General features: G+C 37.4%; 2 protein-coding genes across 2 annotated transcripts; both read right to left on the bottom strand.

The window, feature by feature from the left end:
* Positions 1-1,588: 1,588 nt before the first annotated feature.
* LOC119904799 (fucolectin-5-like) lies at positions 1,589-6,675 on the bottom strand. Its single transcript, XM_038721478.1, has 6 exons — positions 6,663-6,675; positions 6,259-6,309; positions 5,448-5,733; positions 4,254-4,408; positions 3,640-3,919; positions 1,589-2,679 (listed from the first exon to the last, which is right to left on the bottom strand). The coding sequence occupies exons 1-6, from the start codon at positions 6,673-6,675 to the stop codon at positions 2,529-2,531; spliced, it is 936 nt and encodes a 311-aa protein (XP_038577406.1). The 3' UTR covers positions 1,589-2,528.
* Positions 6,676-10,841: 4,166 nt separating this feature from the next.
* On the bottom strand, positions 10,842-16,808 carry LOC119904798 (fucolectin-7-like). The gene is given in 7 exon segments (XM_038721477.1): positions 10,842-11,609; positions 12,537-12,681; positions 12,684-12,815; positions 13,238-13,392; positions 14,792-15,077; positions 15,729-15,790; positions 16,755-16,808. Coding segments are annotated over 6 exon segments (930 nt in total). The 5' UTR covers position 15,790; positions 16,755-16,808; the 3' UTR covers positions 10,842-11,458.
* Between the last annotated feature and the right edge of the window lie 2,709 nt (positions 16,809-19,517).

The following is a 19,517-nucleotide window of genomic DNA, read 5'->3' as shown; positions in this document are numbered from 1 at the left end:
TTCCAAACCAAGCAATAATACAGAAGGTAAAAACAGATTCAATAGAACTTCTTTAAAGAATAGGTAGCATCAACATGGGATTTGAAACATGTAAAGGTTCTTTGTCACATACACATACATGTAGCAAACATAGTTTGCTATTCAGAACAATAACCAAATATTTGTAAATATTAACAACGATTGGTGTTTGTGGTCACTTCCTGAAATCAGTGGTCATATTTAATGGACAGCCACGGGAGTTGTATTGACCTTCTCATCTAACTGTAAAGACATTAAGCATTTCCAAAATGTACTTTGGCTTTGATACTTCTTAAAGTTGATTTATTTGATGACTGATCCTTATAAGAAAACAGAATGGGCTGACAGGGAAAGCTCTCATTAATCAGACATAAATCCTGTAGAAATGTTTGGATACGGATTAGTTATATATTATTAACAGAAGAGATTCTTTAACCTGCGGCGGCGTAATGGTGCAATGGTTAGCACTGTTGCCTTACAGCAAGAACGTTGTGGGTTCAAATCCCAGTTCCCTGTTGCAAAAAACTAGGGACCTAGAAATGTGGTTGATAGGTTGCCAACCATGAAATACTGATTTGGTCAGCCGGTGTCTGTTCAACTCCTTCATCAGATGTTGGCTGTGATGTGGAATTTTGTTGCAAAACCCTTAAAACCAATTTTTGTGTAAAACCTCCTCCATAAAGGCAATCATTAGATAAATCATGATTATCTTCACTGTGGACTCTATCCAATCACATCACATCATGGAGTTTACCCCCAGGCCCATGTAGTACACTCCACTTCAGGTGATCCATGTTCCAGTGGTCATTTTAGGACACACCATGGAATATTTGCCCAAAGTTCATGTAATTCACACTTAGTACCAACAGCACCATTTGACTGGTTTCACATTCACAGTTACGACAATGCTTACACGTAAATATAAATCACAAGATGTATGATTTCAACATGTATTGTGGTAGGGGTGTTCCATCTCCTTAACTTATATGGCTCGTGAGTTATATTAAAATTTAATTGCTATCACCCTACATCAGTTATAGGAAGCACTCTGCACCAACTGGGTGATGTGATGAGTCACACCCAGCACTTTAAAGATTTTACTGTGACTGAGAAGGACATTCTCCTAAGTGTCTCTAAAGTGTTAAAGTGGAACGAGTACAGGAGGATAGCATATAGAGAGCCTAAGTCACTCACTTCCGCTTCCGGCTCATGGGACCTTATTTTGGAAAAATGATGTACGGTAGTCAATGGCGAGAGACAACTTATCTTTTTATCCCGTTAGAATTGAACCCTGAATTACACATATGATGTTGGTCAATTTAAAATAGAATTTTGCAAGTCAAGAAAGTCGCATTTTGTTGTAAAACAGTAACGTTACATGTTACATGAGGGACTTAGGCTCTATGGAGCTAAGTTAAATGCTTTGTAATGGTACTATCGGAGGTCACCACCAGCAGCTCCTACTGTCAGTGCTCTACAGGGGTTTGGAAAAGTCAAGTTGAACCATCTTCAGAGAAGCGGCAAAAATCTATGAAGTTGAATTACAGTAATCAATTCTTGGTCACTAGGGCACAAAACAAATCAAAACAAGTTTAATTTCATTATGTTACCACTAATATTTAGCTTTGACAAAGCAGGTTGGCAGCTCTGTGATTTAAATGTAATCAATGCAAAATTTTCAATGTCAAAGTGATGAAACAAACTAAATAAAGACTTGTAGTAAGCCAATGTCCCTTCACAATATGTTGCATTACACCCTTAAAATTCATGCAAAATTAGCTTCACTCTAGTAAAAACACAAGAAACAGAATAACTGAATGGTAAAAAAAAAAATCTATAAAAACTCATAAAACAGTATTTTAATACCGTCAGTGTGGTCTATAAGATAATAACAGCTCCCACTGCTCAGCCAGCAGTAAACATGCTAGCAGGTGAGAAGAAGCGAAAGTAGTAGAACATATTTTACTTCTATTAATACAATTCATTTTTATTTATATAGCACCAATCGGATAAGCAGATGAAGATGGATGGATGGCAATTCATGACATAATTATCTAATCGCACCTTTAATATTGAACAGGACTGTATTTTTTGTAATATTGTTTACAGAGAACCAAACGATTCAAAGAGCAAGCACTTTGCGACAATGTCAACTCCCTTTTAACAGGTAGAACCCTTCAGCAGAACAACTACAGTTATCACGTACTTTAAATGTAACTTGTAAAGAGTTTTGGTCCAGACCAATAAGGACAAAATCAACTATGAAATGCCGTAACATAAACAAGTGTCCATAGCATGTGAACTACTTTTTGCTAAAAATCCCCCAGTGCAATCTCTGTCATACTAGGAGATAACGAATTCATGAGGAAGTGATTAAGACACAAATTGCTCCACTTGTTGAATGTTATTGTTTTTATCTGACTACATTGAAGCTTATGTTGTGATTCCAGTTACTATGAGTACATATAAGAGCAAAATGTTGCTGTTATTCATTTTGAACTTTGTCAGGCCTAATCCAGTCTGGAGCCATACACCTCCACCTCACACAGAGTCAGGAACTCCTCTCTTTCTGGAATGACAATGTTAACATAGCGACCGTCCATCCCGTTACACTGGAATTCAGCAACACCACCTGCCGGGATACTTGTGATCACAGCACACCTGGCAGAAGAAGCAGAAATCACTTTAGTTAACTCCAGAAAAGGTTAGTCTTTGTCCCTTTAACAAAGGGCATGAAGCAGTAATGAAATAATACTTAAAAAAGTAAAACCAGATAAACAAGTTAAAAGTCTGGACTAAAGCAATAGACCAACTGCTAACATGGTTTAAAATGTTAATAAGAGCAGCTGTAAAAGAGGTTGTGTTGAATGCATACAGCACATGTGAAGGTAAATCAAGAAACCAGGGCTGGTATTTATCAAGCTTCTCAAAGTGCCATTTTAGTCTTAAGTGCTGAGAATTCATGAAATTTACTCCTACTTTTAAACTTAAGAATAAAAGCAAGTTATCAAATTTCTCAAAGCTAAGAATCACTCTTACTCTCCCAGTTATTTAAGACAGCTGTAGAGGTCTCTCAAGTGGTTAGGATTGCCAGTAGGGCTTGTGATGGCACTGTGGAGACAGAGACATGCGGAGAGGAGAGGAAGAATTCTGACGACGCGCAGTTAATCAGACGGGGTCGGACAGCGCAGGCATAAACTTTGTCAGCGAGTTGGTGAGGGACGTCATCTCACCACTGACTTTACAGTAATGCGTTTTCAGCTAAACTGAAGGTGGTGATGACGCTTCGTTTCTTTGCCACGGGACAAACGCAACAATGCTGATGATTTTGGCCGTCACAACCATCAATAAGCTGAAGTCATGGAAACAATTCAAGCACTTACAGCTCCACACACTGTCACGTGTTGATCGACTTCCCAACAACACAGTAAGACAGACTGATTTAGTCCTACACTTCACTCTGATTAGGACTATGAAGCTTGATAACTAACTTTTAAGCACAGCTTTGAGCCAAGAATTTTTTTACTCTTAAGTCAGTTCTTAGCAGTGTTCTTATGAGTAATTCCGAGAAGCCTGATAAATAAGGGCCCAGGTTCTTTAAATCAACAGTCCGTAAACTACCTGGTATTGTCGTTGCCATTGTTTGCAAGGGAATCTCCAATTCGTATCTCAGCTCCATCGAGTCGTTCTGGGTTTGAATCTATGTTAGTTATCTTAACAGAAAACACTTTATGGGTTTTGCGCAGATCCAGTCGCCACCAGGGGCTGATGTCGTTGTTAGTGTGACTGCAGGAGCTGTCTTCCCACTTGCTGCTTGGATTCCCATCTATGGCATTATTTGCAGCGCCCATGGAATACAATGAAGACTGTATGGCTTTTCCTTGGAGTGCCAGGTTCTCTCCTGCAAGAAGAACACAGTTACACAAATGACCATTGACATATGGACGCCTTTGCGTTTATTATTAAAAACAACCGCAACAAATTGTAGGTTTTATTAAATGCACTTCATGTATGACTTCTGATATTTCATTTTTTTTAAATGTGATTTTGTTCGCAGCCATATGCAGGTTAAAGGCAGAATGAACCACCATTTTTACACTTCTTACCAAAGTTTCTTTGGTGCAGATGGCTTGAAAGTGCATTCATTTCATAACATAAATATGTATCACATGTTTAGAATTAGAAAATTACTGAATTTTGTTCAAATTTATTTATGTAATAGGTCAAATTCTCACCAGTTGGGGCACGGTACCCATAGACTTCCACTTCGCATACTGTAAGGATCTTTCCTGAACCACGTAGAGATAAAGTGACATAACGTCCCTCCACACGATCAGTGAAAGGCAGACTGAACGATTCGGCTGCACTCATTTCAGTAATTGTACCAACCCTAACAGGGAGAGAGAGAGAGCACACAAATCACATTTTATACAGGCAGGGTTAAGTTAAAAAAACAGGCTTGCTGAGACAGGTTGATGGTTTGATTCTTAAAAGGTACAATATGTAATTCATGGCCACATGCTCAAACAAATTGGGGGCAGTGTTGTGAAAGAATTTACTCATTTAATTGATGCTTCAATCCAAGGCAATTTACAATTGCTATATATGTCATATTGTTTAGCTTTGTCATTGGGAAGATAAATGCTTAAATAAACATGAAGAACATAATGTTCTTCTAACCATTATACTCCAAACAAACCTCATTTAACTATAATAAAGTAATTGTAGGATACACTATGTTGAGAAAAGATGGTGGAAATGTGGTGAGATTTCAAATCTGCACACTTAAGCAAATGTTACAGATTATTATTACGTGTTTAAATGTGTATTGAACAGTTCATTAGTGACTACCCTTTCACCACTACAGTTTAATGTGTGCAGCTGTATGCTCAATTATTTGTAAACTATTTTCAAAAGATGTTAGAGAGAGGGACCAAGAGGGGAGGCGGCCCACACTGCTAATATATTGGGCCCAGAAGTTTGTGCGACTCCGCTGGGCCTAAGCAATGGTTACCAACATCGTTTGGACAGTGAAGTTGAAGTGATATGTGAAGCTATTGCAAAGATATCCTCCAGACAACAAATGTAGGGGTCTTGTCACTAAAGAACGTTATGGAGAAATTAAAATGTCTTCTTTTTGGTAGATACAATTTTTAATGAATAAGTACAGAAGTCAAAACAAAGTAGGATGTACAGGATGTACTGATTATTCTGCAAATATGAATTTCAAATTGAGTTTCACTTTAAACTGACTTTGAAAACTTAATGTGATTCAATAACAACCTTTCCTGCTTCCACTGCACCCTTTAGCAAGACAGAAAGACTTAATCTGGGCTTTTGAGATTCATAGGTGAAGTGAACAAGATGCTCAAACATACTACTAATTATAAAGGCAAAATAAAAATAAAAACAATTTCATATTCACCCACAATTTGTTTCCTAAGCCATTGTCTTGTAAAGAGTTGCCTATGTGGATCTGCAGCCCATTGATCCTGTGTTCACAGCAGTCTCCTCTGTTGGTGATGGTGATGGAGGTGACGACATAGGATTCTAGCAGGTCCACTCTCCACCAGGGGTTGGTCTGTATAGCAGTGTGGGTGCATGATCCATATTCGGCGTTAGATTCACGGTTTCCATCAATAGCATTCAGGGCAGCCCCAAACATGTGATCATAACGGTTTGACTGGGTTGCTTTTCCACGCAAGGCCACATTTTCTGTGAAGGAGACAGTTGAAATACACATAAAAGACATAGTGTAGATTGTTGACCTTAAATCAGTGTCTCAACTAATAATTTTACTTTGGTCCCAAGTGCACTGCCAATAGACTAAACACAAAGTACAGACAACACAACCAGTTCAGTAATGCTGCTGGTCAGAAAAAAAACTAACTAAGTTGCAAAAGGTAATTTCCATTATAAGCATTTGATGAGCATTGTGCTGGCATGCGAGTTGTTGCCATGATTGTGGTTCATTGAGCTAATGACATGAGATATAGGCCACATGTTTGAACACTGAACATTATACAATTGTTAGTCTGCTAATACAGTTTTGAGACATTTGGAGATTTCAGACTAGCTATTGCAGCAGCAAAACATAAAAAATATATTTAACGTGAGTCATATGCATTTATTGCTAGAGTTGTAAAGGTTTTGAAACGTTTATTTTACTGTATATGTCATTAAACAGCCAAACGTTATTCAGAAATTAAGGCATCATACTTTCTCTCAGATTATACTTACCATACGTGGAGCATGTCCCCAGGAGGAGTAGCACAAGGAAAACAATGAGTTCTGGTTAAGAAAAATGAAGGTTATTTGTAGACACAAAACTTTACACTTCTTGTAAGAAATGTATGGTATTAGAATTGTGAAAGAGGGATTATAGCAGTTATTTTGATTGCAGATTCAGACAGAATTGAGAAGGGTCAAAATGAGCAGAAAATTAGACCATGTTGGAATAAATGACACTGTGGTTTGGAAGTCTGAAAGCTAGTTATAGTTTCGGTGTGAGAGAATCTGTGCCATTGTCATTTAAATACGGCAAACACAAGACAAGCCCCTGAAAACGTGGTAAAACTTGGCGTCAAATCATAAATTTTTCTCTATAACCAGTGCTTCAAGTGGAAAAGAATTGGTGCCAGTACTCTCCATTAACATGTTGGCTTGTGTGTCAGCAGGCAAGGGAAATACAAATGGCAGGTGACAATTCAAAATATATAAATGTAATGGAATATAATGCAGTAATCAGCAGCTTGTGTTTTTTTTTTTTACTTTTTTGGACAATTAGTGGAGTGCTTTCTTGAAGACTCTCCTGGCTTCTAGGAACCGGTGTGTGTAGGCGTTCCCAGTGGGGGTGAGGTCACATGAACACTTCAGGTTTAAAACCCAGGATCAGAGTTAAGAGTAAGAAGTTCAGTTAATGTTTATACAATTACACTTCAACTACTTATCAACTGAGAGTAAAATAATGGATTTGACTCTATTCAGAGTATAATCTCTGCTATTACTCATATTTCATGTCATGTTTCTTTATCTGCTCTGTAAAGCGACTTTGAGTTCATGAAAAGCGCTATACAAATTCAATTTATTATTATTGTTATTATTATTATTATTTAACTCAATTTAACTTTCCCAATTTGCTGCGTATGTATTATTTATAACAGTTTAAAACTCCAAAACTCAGTAACATATTTGACTAACATAAGAAACAAGCATGCAACTCAAATTTTGATTCAAATGCTGTTAAATCCTGATTGGTGCACAAAAGTACTTGTAATTGCCAAGTATTCAAACCAATTTATTTTTTAAATTAATAGTGAAAAGTATGTTAACAGAGCAGGGTGCACAGAAATCACTCCTGAGATGATCTGATGTACCAGTGAAATTAAATGTGTTACCTGGTGACCCCCATGGCAAGAGCTTTCTGATGATTCAACAACAAAAAAAAACTGCCAAACCCGTAAAAAAGACTCAACCATTTCTGTGCTCTTTATATCCATCTTGTTCTTCACCTCTACATCAGTTGAACCAATCAGAACACCATCAGAAACCAGATCATATTCATCTTCAACATCATCCAATCACATCCCAATGGTTTACTCCCACTCACATGTATTTCACTTCCCTACTCATGAATTAAGTTTCAGAGGTTATCACAGTACATGCCGACAATTATGCCAAAGATCACACAATAGTCCTCAATTTCTTACCAATAATATTGGTTCAAATGTGAACTGTATGCATCGACTTTGATAAATATAAATAAATAAATAATAATATTAGTCTTATACCGACTAAGTAGCAGCGGTGGAATGTAACTAAGTATCCTAAGTATAACTAAGTATATTTACTCAAATACTGCACTAAAGTTACAATTTTGAGTTACTTGTACTTTACTTGAGTATTTCCATTTTAACATGATCAGCTTATAAAGTATGGTACATTATTATACATTATTATCCAACACGGTATAATGTAGAAAAAAATTGCTCCGCCTTAACCAGTTGTGATATATTATAATAGTGCTTATTTGTCAAAGCATCAATAATATTCCATGATATTTAAAAGAATATAACACTTCAGCCTTCCTCTATGTGCTTTTGACCTTTTCAAAGTAAGTGTGCAGTCGTTGGTGCAAATTGTGGCCGCTAATATTGAAGTACACCCCTGTATAGCCAATGACCCCTGATTAAATTTTATCCCATGGAAAGTTACCAAAATGCCAAATAGGCAGAAAAGAATGAAAACAACAGTAAACGTTAATGATGAAAATGCTTAGTTGCAGATTCTTTGTTCAATGTTCCCTTTTCCTGGAATTGGATTATTGCTGTAACATGCTTGACCGCACCCCGACCTCCAGCTGTTGCTTCAGTGCAACTTCCTAGTGCAAGTTAGTCATGTGGTACATTTCGAGCCCAGGCTAATTAAAAAACATGATTTTATGGGGTGTTATGCGCTGGACTATAACTTGGCTGAGTGTAGTAGCTAGTCTCCGCTGGTTGCTTTGCAACTTCACAAGATAATAATAATAATAATAATAATCTTTATTTGTAGACCACTTTCAAAAACAAGTTACAAAGTGCTTTAAGAAGTGTAAAGACAATAATACCCCCAAAACAATAATACAAAAACAGTACAAGATAAAAGCAAGAAAACAATGAAAAGACTAAACACACGTTTAGGATAAATATAAATATGTAAAATAGAATAAAATAAAAGGGATAAAATAAAGTCAATAAGATCGGGAAAGGCTCTCCTATAAAAGTATGTTTTAAGAAGGGACTCAGCCAACCTGATTTCCTCGGGCAGGCTGTTCCAGAGCCTCGGGGCCCTGACAGCAAACGCTCGGTCCCCTTTAGTTTTCATTCTTGTGGGGATTTTTGTGGTGGTTCTCATTGTTTTTTTGTCTTACTACTTAGTCCTGCATTCTAGCTCTATGTCTTAGTTCCTAGTTCTGTGTCTTAGTTCATATCTTAGTGTTACTCCTGGTCTGTGTACTTCCGTATTGGTTGTTATTTTTGCCCATGTCTGCTCTGTGTTCTGTTATTAGTTCAGTCTGTTCCTCAGCTATGCCCTCAGCTATCAAGCTCCTCTCCTGTGGAACCAGGTTCCAGTTTGGGTTCAGGAGGCAGACACCATCTCCACATTTAGGAGTAGGCTTAAGACTTTCCTCTTTGATAAAGCTTATAGTTAGGGCTGGCTCAGGTGAGTCCTGAACCATCCCTTAGTTATGCTGCTATAGGCCTAGACTGCCGGGGGATTTCCCATGATGCACTGAGCTCCCTCTCCTCTTCTTTCTCTCCTTCTGTATGCAACCTTATCCCATTATTGCATGTTACTAACACAACTTCTCCCCTTTCTGGTAGTCTTGTGCTTTCTCGTCCCTCTCCTCTCTCCTCCTATCACTTCCTGCAGGTTTTTCTGGCTCTGGAGCTGTGGAGTCTGGATCTGTGGTTGCGGGTCACCTGCTGCCCCCGTGTTCCTGCTCGACACCCTCTGCTACAATTATTGATACTAGTCCTGTTGTTATTATTGTTATTATAATCATTAACATTACGACTGTTACACTACTATAAATATCTGTACCATTTTTCATTTAGTCTATAGCAACATCACTTTTACTGTCTGTACCTCTGTGTGTGTATATTGTGTAGGCTGCCTCCCTCCCCTCTCTCTCCTTCCATCCCTCTCTTTTTCTCTCTGTTCCTCTCCTGCCCTCTCTCTCTCTCCTCTCTCTCTCTCTCTCTCCTCTCTCTCCTTCACCCCAACTGGTCGAGGCAGATGGCCGCCCACCCTGAGCCATGGTTCTGCTCGGGTTTCTGCCTCTTAAAAGGAAGTTTTTCCTTGCCTCTGTCACCTAGTGCTTGCTCTTGGTGGGAACTGTTGTGCTTCTGTAAATAACATCATAGAGTACGGTCTAGACCTGCTCTTTTATGAAAAGCGCTGTGAGATAACTGTTGTTGTGATTTGGCGCTATATAAATAAAATTGAATTGAATTGTTCTCCATGTAGTCTGTCAGTATGATTAAGTTTAAGTCTGTTGTATGTTTCTTCCCTTGCGTCAGTTGCCTGTGCCTCTGTTTGGATCTGTGCCGGCCTGAGTTCTTGTCTTATTCTGTTTCTATCTGGTGTTCTCTCTGTCTGCCTATCTCGTTAGCCCTGATCCCTGTGCTGCTCCCACCCTGCTCGTTAGTCCCTGGTGTATATATGTTTGGTGTTTCTAGTCAGTCCTTGTCCGGTCATTGTTGTGATGTGTCCCTGTGGTGTCCGAACAATAATGCTGCGATGATGTGTTGAGAAGAAATCTGCTTGACACTGTTCTTGATCATAAAAGTTTATTACATCAAGGAGTTCAGCATCAATTACAAGCTCTGCAGTCGGCAGCTGTTTGCACTTGTTTCGTCACGGAGTTTTTCAAGTTGAAATGAGGGTTGGGACAGTGTAATCAGCTGTGTCCACATGGTCCTAAAACCTTAATTTAAGTTAATTATGTTATCAGGGTTTTTCATTAGACATTTTTTTTGACAGGCTATAGTCTACATATAAATAAGTCTGGACCTTGGTGACCTCATAGCTGGTGACGGCCATGGTTGGTAGGCTGAGTTTGTTACCTTTGTAGAAAGCCAGGCTCGCTGTTTCCCCTTGTTTCATGATCTATGACTATAGCTTCAAATTTAAAGGAATAGTAATTGACTTTAATCCAGTAAACCTTTTTTTAAATTCAGTGAATATTTCCTCACTAATTGTCAAACCAACAGCACACGCTAATACTGCTCAGCCAGCAGTAAACATGCTGGCAGGTTAGAAAAGTGGAAATAGTGGAATATATTTTGAATCGTTTTTAATTCAATGCTATTTCATTTATACAGTTAGACAGAATTATCTCATTGCACTTTTCATGTAGAGCAGGTCTAGACCATAGTCTTTGTAATATTAACAACAATAAAACAACAATTACCACAAAGAGCGAGCTCTTGGCGACAATGTCAAGGAAAACTCCCTTGAGCAGAACAGTTAAAGCAGTTAGTTATACAACTAGTTATAACAAGTAACAAGTTTCACTCAATTGTGGTGATCAATTTGTGCGATTAAACTTTAAATGTTTCTTTAAAGAAAAGGTTTTGATCCAGACCAATAACGACAAAATGAAAGGACAATAGGCTGTTTTAATGACAAGACTCTAAGTAGTGCGGTTGAAAAACACACAATGAAACAAAAGTCAGGTGTCCATAGCATGTGCACTACTTCTTGCTAAAATCCCACAATGCAATCTCTGTCATACTAGGAGATAATGAATTCAAGAGGAAGTAATTTAGACACAAATTATGCCACTTGTTACTACATGTTTTGTTTTTTCTGACTACATTGAAAATTGTTCCAGTTACTATGAGTACATATAAGAGCAAAATGTCGCTGTTATTCATTTTGAACTTTGTCTGGCCTAATCCAGTCTGGAGCCGTACACTTCCACCTCACACAGAGTCAGGAACTCCTCTCTTTCTGGAATGACAATGTTAACATAGCGACCGTCCATCCCGTTACACTGGAATTCAGCAACACCGCCTGCCGGGATACTTGTGATCACAGCACACCTGGCAGAAGAAGCAGAAATCACTTTAGTTAAATCCAATAAAGGATGGTCTCTGTTGCTTTAACAAAGGGTATGAAGCAGTAATGAATACTTTTAAAAAGTAAAACCATATAAATTAGATAAAATGATAAAGTATGTTGTATACTATTGTCCAGAAGATCTAAACTCAGTTAAACTCCTAAAGTCAGTTAAAAGCAATGATGTTTAAAACAACTGAAAAACAGAAAACAGAAGTACAGTTTTAATACAGAATGTGAACAATATTTTTTTTCAGAGTTTAGGTGCCATGACAGCACTTGGGGTGCACTTGGTTACCATCATTGCGTACACTGGTGTCGCATCAGTGGGCAGAGTTGATTCACGCCGAGTTGAAAACTTTCTCTTGCGGCTCCCTCTTGACAATTTGCATTCTAGGCAACTGCCTAAGTCGCCTATGCCACGGGCCGGCCCTGTGCTAAACGCTCCACTGTGTTAACCAGCTAGTCACTAACTTGTCTGTTTGCTGTTTGGTGCTAGGCAGGTAGCATACAACGTGTTTATCAGGAGTTTTTTGACTGACAAAAGCTGTCACTGCGCTGTAAGAGCAGTGAGATAAAAATAGATAAGTTGCAGGACGTAACAAATGTTAGAATGCTAACAAAGTACTGCTAAAAATGATAGGAATGACATTAGTTTGCTGGTATTTGGTCATAAAGTATTGGCCTAATTGAAATTATTACAATTCATCCTGAGTGGAAAGTGAACTTTTGATCTGTAAAACGTTTCACATAATATTTCAATCTGGACCAAAGCAGTGGACCAACCACTAAAATGGTTTAAAATATTTATAAGAGCAGCTGTAAAAGAGGTTGTGCTGAATTACAGCACAAATGTATTAATAGATGTAAATAAAAAAACAGGTTCTTTAAATTAACAGTCCGTAAACTACCTGGTATTGTCGTTGCCATTGTTTGCAAGGGAATCTCCAATTCGTATCTCAGCTCCATCGAGTCGTTCTGGGTTTGAATCTATGTTAGTTATCTTAACAGAAAACACTTTATGGGTTTTGCGCAGATCCAGTCGCCACCAGGGCTGATGTCGTTGTTAGTGTGACTGCAGGAGCTGTCTTCCCACTTGCTGCTTGGATTCCCATCTATGGCATTATTTGCAGCGCCCATGGAATACAATGAAGACTGTATGGCTTTTCCTTGGAGTGCCAGGTTCTCTCCTGCAAGAAGAACACAGTTACTCAAATGACCATTGACATATGGACGCCTTTGCGCTTATCATTAAAAACAACCGCAACAATTTGTAGGTTTTATTAAATGCACTTCATGTATGACTTCTGATATGTCATTTGAACAAAATGCTGATTTTTCTTGTAATGTTAAATTTCAATTTCTCCTGTGACTCATTGAGAAAATGTGATTTCATTCACAGTCATAATGTGGGATGCAGGATAAGTATAACTAACCACCACTTATAAAACACTTCTTACCAAAGTTTCTTCAATACAAATAACTTGAAAGTGCATTCACTTCATAACATAAAAAATGTATCATATGTTTCTGTGTTTAGGTTATACCACAGTGTAGATGAAAATTACTGCATATTGTTTAGATGTATTCATGCAATAGGTAAATTTCTCACCAGTTGGGGCACGGTACCCATAGACTTCCACTTCACAGAGTGTAAGGTACTTTCCCGAACCAGGTAGAACCAAAGTCACATAACGTCCCTCCACACGATCAGAGAAAGGTAGACTGAACGATTCAGCTGCGCCAATTTTAGCAATTGTACCAACCCTAACAGAGAGAGAGAGAGAAAGAAAGAAGCACACAAATCACATTTTATACAGGCAGCGTTAAGGGAACACTGGTAACGTGAAGATTAAAGAAACAGGCTTATTGAGACAGGTTGAAGGTTTGATTCTTTAAAGGTCCAATGTGTAATTTCTGCCCACATGCAAAAATAAATTTGAGGCACTGTTGTGCAAGAATTGCATCATTTCTAATCACAGTGATTGCACTGTTCAAGATTATGTATTAATTAAACAGTTAGTGTATTAAACCTTGCAATGTTAAACCTCAAAAATGTTTTGAGAACTGTCCAAACTTCCAATCTTGCCTCATCTTGTGATGCCAAGTGGTTACAACATGGTGAACTAATGGACATTTTTTCATTTGGTCTAATACTGGTTCCTTACAATCTGTCTAACTGGGGGCTGTAAATTACCTTCAACTTAGTCTTGCATAGTCAGACTTATCTCCAAAGTGTTCAGCTTAACAAACCCTAGGGGCAGCTCTACTTCTCCATCGTTTTATGTTGAACTGAGAGCAGACTGGACGCTACATTGCCTCACTATCGTCTCTTGTGACACAAGTGGTATTACAACACGGGGCAGTAGTCCAACAAGGGGGTGTTGATGGAGCAGTGGATAAGATGCGTGCCTTTGGTGTGAGAGACCTGGTTCAGTTCCCAATTAAGTCCGTGAGGAAGACACTTAACCCCTAGTTGCTCCAGAGGCATGCAACATCTGACATTTATAGCAATTGTAAGTTGCTTTTGATAAAGCGTCAGCCAAATTAATGTAACAACACAGGACAGGCAGTACCTTACTTATTAGCATGCTAACTTCAGTAGATATCTCTGCAACACAATACAAGGAAGTTTTTGACATAACATTGGAGCTGTAACATCTTCACATTCTATTGAAAATGTTCGGGTTTTTTATGAAATAAACTAAAATTCTGGCCAAATCTTGTACACATTGTACCTTTAAAATCAAACTGAAAATCCGGGTTCTCCTCAATTTGTGTATAGTTTAAAAAATTTTTATTTAATTTTTGGACATATTTGTGCAAACAGTATCAAGTAAGTTTCAAGCCTATCGGTGGGTGGTTCCCATAACAACGGCTGACTGACATTTACGGAGTGCTGATGGGCCTAAGCTATGGTTACCACCGTCGGCTCTGTGGGCTGGCTAACTGCATGTGTTGTGATATATAAAACAATTTTTAGTGCCCACACACACAGATTTTGCACCGATCAATTATTCAAGTCAGCAGCAACCTTTCCTGTTTCAACTGCACCCTTTAGCAGGAGAATCAGAGGTGGAAATGGGCAAGGCGCTCATTCAAACCTATGAACTAAACTTAATTAATTAGGCAAAATTAAAATAACAATGTTTTCTTATTCACTCACAACGGGTTTTTTAAGCCTTTGTCTATTATAGAGTTGCCTATGCGGATCTGCAGCCCATCGATCCTGTGTTCACAGCAGTCTCCTCTGTTGGTGATGGTGATGGAGGTGACAATGTAGGACTCCAGGAGGTCGACTCTCCACCAGGGGTTGGTCTCTTCAGCAGTGTGGGTACATGATCCATGATCGAAGACAGATTCACGGTTTCCATCAATAGCATTATAGGCAGCACCAAACGCGTGCAAATAGCGTTTTGACTGGGTCGCTTTTCCACGCAAGGCCACATTTTCTATGGAGAAGACAGTTGAAATACATAATATAACACATATAAAGGCAGATTGTTTGTGAATTGTTGAGCTCAAATCAGTGCCTCAACTGATTATTTTACTGTGGTCCTGAGAGCTAACTGCACTGTAACTAAAGAAAGCACATTCAAATCGACAAAACACAAAGTGCAGAAAACAATCAGAAATGCTGCTGCTGAGAAGAAAATAAAATAAGTCGCAAAAGGTAATTTCCAGCGGACAGTAAATACAATTGATGAACAATGCATGGGCGTGCAAGTCGTTGCAATGATTGTAGGTCACATGCATGAACACTGAACAATATGTACATTTTGTGTACACTATATGTAAAGCAAATATCTACCAAAATATCTGAATCATGCAATCAGAATGTTAAAAGTGAAATAAACTTAAACCATTAAAGTTAATTTTCCTAAACACCTTTGATTAAAGTGTGTCTCAAGGCCACCACAGTAAGTAAACGTTTTACTCGTTACAATAATCCCACAGAAGATTTTGCAGACAAGTTTTCAGAAAAGGGGAAGTTAGTCTGCTGATACTGTGTAACTATAATACTACATATGAATTGGGTTAGGCGTTAGGATTGATAGACAAATGTTATTCAGAGTTCACACGTGTGCTCAGATGATACTTACCATACAAGGCTGAACACATCTCCATGAGGAGCAGTCCAAGGAACACTCTGAGTTTCATCATTCTGGTTGAGACAGATGAGATTTATTAATGGACCAATTTAAATATGGCAAAAACAATTTAGCCCCTGAAAACTTGGTGTAAAACACTTCAAACCAGTGAAAATAGCTCACACAAAAACATAAAAATAGAAATGACAAACAAAGCCCTCTTATTTACACATTTGCACAAAATCACACATTGATGGCCTACCCATCAGAAATTTGCTGGGTTACAATAAAATAATTTAGGTATGTTGGTGGAACTGAATTGTGTTTTGTTGTTTTTCTGTTACCCTCAAATACATTGAAAAATAGAAAAACTATTTTTAGGCTCACAAAAACTGTATTAAAATTACTCAAACTTGATTATTTAAATTTATTATTAAATTCCTACTCAAAGTTTAAAAAATGGATGATTCAGACTTAGCAATCGAGCCTAGATGGAATTGATCATATCAGTCACCAATTGGATATATAGTAAGTGTTTGATTTGATAAGTGGAAAAAGTTTCCTGGGTAGCTTCAATGTCAAGGAGCAATTCTTTTCAATTTCAATAATCCAATTTAAGCAACCTGATTTTTTGACCTGACTTGATTTTTAGATCAGATTTTAACAAATTGTAGTTGATCCGAATTTCTGAACTTGAAAAACAATCTTAAAATCAAGTTTTCTAATTTGCATTAAATGAAATGACCTGCTCTAGGCAAATTTGAAAAAGAAGTTCAATGATAGAAAATCAGTTTGATTTCAGCATTAAGTATTCAGTAAAGGTTATATTTCAAAATTAGGATTACGATTCAAATTATTAGAATATTATTATTTGCTTCCTTGTGCAGCAGAGGGACATACAGTATCTACATGCTATATCAGAAATCTTTTGCAAAGTTACATATGCTCAGGCAGTGAAAAGCAGGTTAAGAGAGCAGGATACACAGAAACTGATCTACTGAAATTATCTGATGCAGCAAAAGAAACAAAATGTGTTACCCCACAGAGCTTTCTTCTGATGATTTAAGAAAAAAGAAAAAATCTTCCAAACCCCTAAAAACTAAACCATTTCTGTGCTCTTTATATGCATCTCGTTCTTCACTTCAACATCAGTTGAACCAATCATCAGAAATCAGATCATATTCATCTTCAACATCATCCAATCACTTTAGGTTCACTCCCATACACAGAGGTTCAGAGGCTACCAAAGTACATGCCGACAAGTATGCCAAAGATCACACAATACTCACAAATTTCTTACCGATAATGCTGGCTCAAGACTCCACTGGTAGCGTAGATAGACTTTGATCACAATCAGAATCAGAAAGAGCTTTATTGCCAAGTAGTGTTTTACACATAAGAGGAATTTGCTTTAGTGATAAGGTGGCACACGTAAACAAACATGCAGCTGACATAAATAAATGTAGAAATATGGAAATATGGAATAGACAATGCAACTTAACATAAGAATAATAAAGAATGGAGAAAAATAATACAACTATTTGCAGAGAAAGAACAAAGTCGCAGATATTTACATGTGCAGATGTATTGCAACTGAAGAGAATATTGTGTAGATAAATATATAAATTGACAATATAAAAATATACAACAACAAAGATTAACAATTAGCAACACAAATGTGCAAAGTACATTCACTTAAATAATGTACGAAAGTACAATTTTATGTACTTTTACTTATTTCTATTTTCTGCTACTTTATACTTATAGTACTCATACTATTTGTCTGAAAAGTATAATTACATGATGACCTGAGTTGTAACCAACCACTTCAGTTCAGACAAGCACAGATGTTTGATTTAACTGCGTAATTTCAAACACACGTGTATCATACAGTAAAGATGTCTGTGTGATTTTGGAAGGGTCGTAACCAACATGTGAGAGAAAACAGTGTAAGCCTTTCTCTATATTCCTTTGACCTGGTTGAAGCAAGTGTGCAGTGTGCACATTGTGGGCATCCCTGACAGTAAAATTGAGGTGCACTCACGTATAGACTATGACCCCTGAATATAACAAAAAATAATGACGGCAACCGTTAATGCTAAAATGCTTAGTTGCAGATTTCTACTTTGCGCAATGTTCCCTATCCCTGGAACTTCTCTCATTCATGTGTGCATCACTTAATTTTTAGGTGTTTCAACATTTCAACTGCTCCTTTTACTTCTCTATTTTGCGCTCTGAAAACACACAAACGCATCCAATCTTCTCCAATTTATTTGTATTTTGGCGGGGGACGCAGTGCCTCACTTTCTTCTCTTGTGACACAAGTGGTATTACAACACAGGGGTGGTGATGGAGCAGTGGATAAGTGCAGTGGATCAGACACATACCTTTGATGCGAGAGACCCGGCTTCAATTCCCCACTGTGATACATCCACCAATGTGCCACTGAGCAAGACACAGATGTGCGACCTCTGTCATATATAGCAATTCGCTTTGGATAACAGCATCAGCTAAATTAATAAATTTAATGTTTTAAAATTTAATTTAATGTAATCTCTAACTTTGAATATTAACGTGTTGTGAAATTTAATATGTGCTTATTGAGATTATGGCCCATAATACAAAAATATGTTTGTCATCAGTTTAACCCATGACTAGGTCCATTTGACTAGTAAGAGTCAGCTGAAAGGAATATTCTCCATCAGAACTACTTGTCAAAAGTTGTGAATGTTGTACAAACAATTCCTTTGTAGTTAAAGCCGGTCTTTAGACATTTAGCTATGCAGATTTGCTTACTTGTCAAGTTAGATGAGGAGATACCACTTGACATGTCTCTGTGTTAAGTAGTATACAACAGTGAGGAGGCCCTTTGCTTAGTCTTCTATGATTCAAACATATTTCATAACAGAAATATTAGAAACAACAACAGCAGAAGAAGCTTAGTAGATAATACCTTTTACAAACTGTTCCACGAGGGATGAGAATAGGGCTTAAATGGAAACAAAAGCTTGGCAGGCCATTTTTATACTTTCAATTTATTTCAGCAAAGGTGATTTAATATTCATCTGCAGCAAGAAATGCTCAGTATTAGACATGTAAATCTTCAACTCAGTCAAAAAAACAACTCAGTAAAATAAAGTATCATCCAAACAAATACAAATGTTTGTTCAAAATCATGCATATACTTCACAACATCATTGTCCCTGTCACCATGTTTTAAATGAAATCTATGTATAAAGTGGTTTATTTAAAAAATAACTTGAATTATCATGAATTCATGCATTAATTCTTGCATGATTATGCATTACTTCATGCATTAATATCTCATAAATCATCAGGAACTAGCAGGAGTTCACAGTCTTTCATTCATGACTTCATGGATGAACAACACATTAATTAAAACATTAACTAAGATGAGTACATGTTCATGAATTATGATTTATTAAGCATATCATGATGTTTTCTTTGTTCGTGAAAAAAAACTGGTCTTAAATATCCATTGTGGGTACAGTTAAAAATTATAGTACAGGAGTCATTGTGAATTCCTGCAGGATAAAGCATGAATTCATGCATGTAACTTAAATTATTACAAGAATCCACATTACCTTGAAGAGTATATCAATTAAATGAGATTTGTGTCTCATATATATCATGATCTCTGAGTTAATAAGCATGTTCATGTCTAGTAGCCTGCAGGTAAACTGGCAGACCCCAAAAGTGGAAAATCACAACACATAGCACTGCTTTTCTGTTGGCATCCAAACACCTTGGTCATCATTAACTACGCATTACCTTCCCATG

Source organism: Micropterus salmoides, unplaced genomic scaffold (assembly GCF_014851395.1).
Source record: "Micropterus salmoides isolate LMB-PRFRI ecotype aquatic unplaced genomic scaffold, ASM1485139v1 Ms_hic_scaffold_1544, whole genome shotgun sequence".
In the NCBI taxonomy this organism is placed as follows: domain Eukaryota; kingdom Metazoa; phylum Chordata; class Actinopteri; order Centrarchiformes; family Centrarchidae; genus Micropterus; species Micropterus salmoides.
This window is presented reverse-complemented; position numbering and strand designations above follow the sequence as displayed.

Coding starts and splice junctions, on each gene's coding strand:
- LOC119904799 (XM_038721478.1), bottom strand. Junction 3,920..4,253: donor TGGGTACCGTGCCCCAACTG/GTGAGAATTTGA, acceptor TTCTTCTTGCAG/GAGAGAACCTGGCACTCCAA. Junction 2,680..3,639: donor AATGGCAACGACAATACCAG/GTAGTTTACGGA, acceptor TTCTTCTGCCAG/GTGTGCTGTGATCACAAGTA.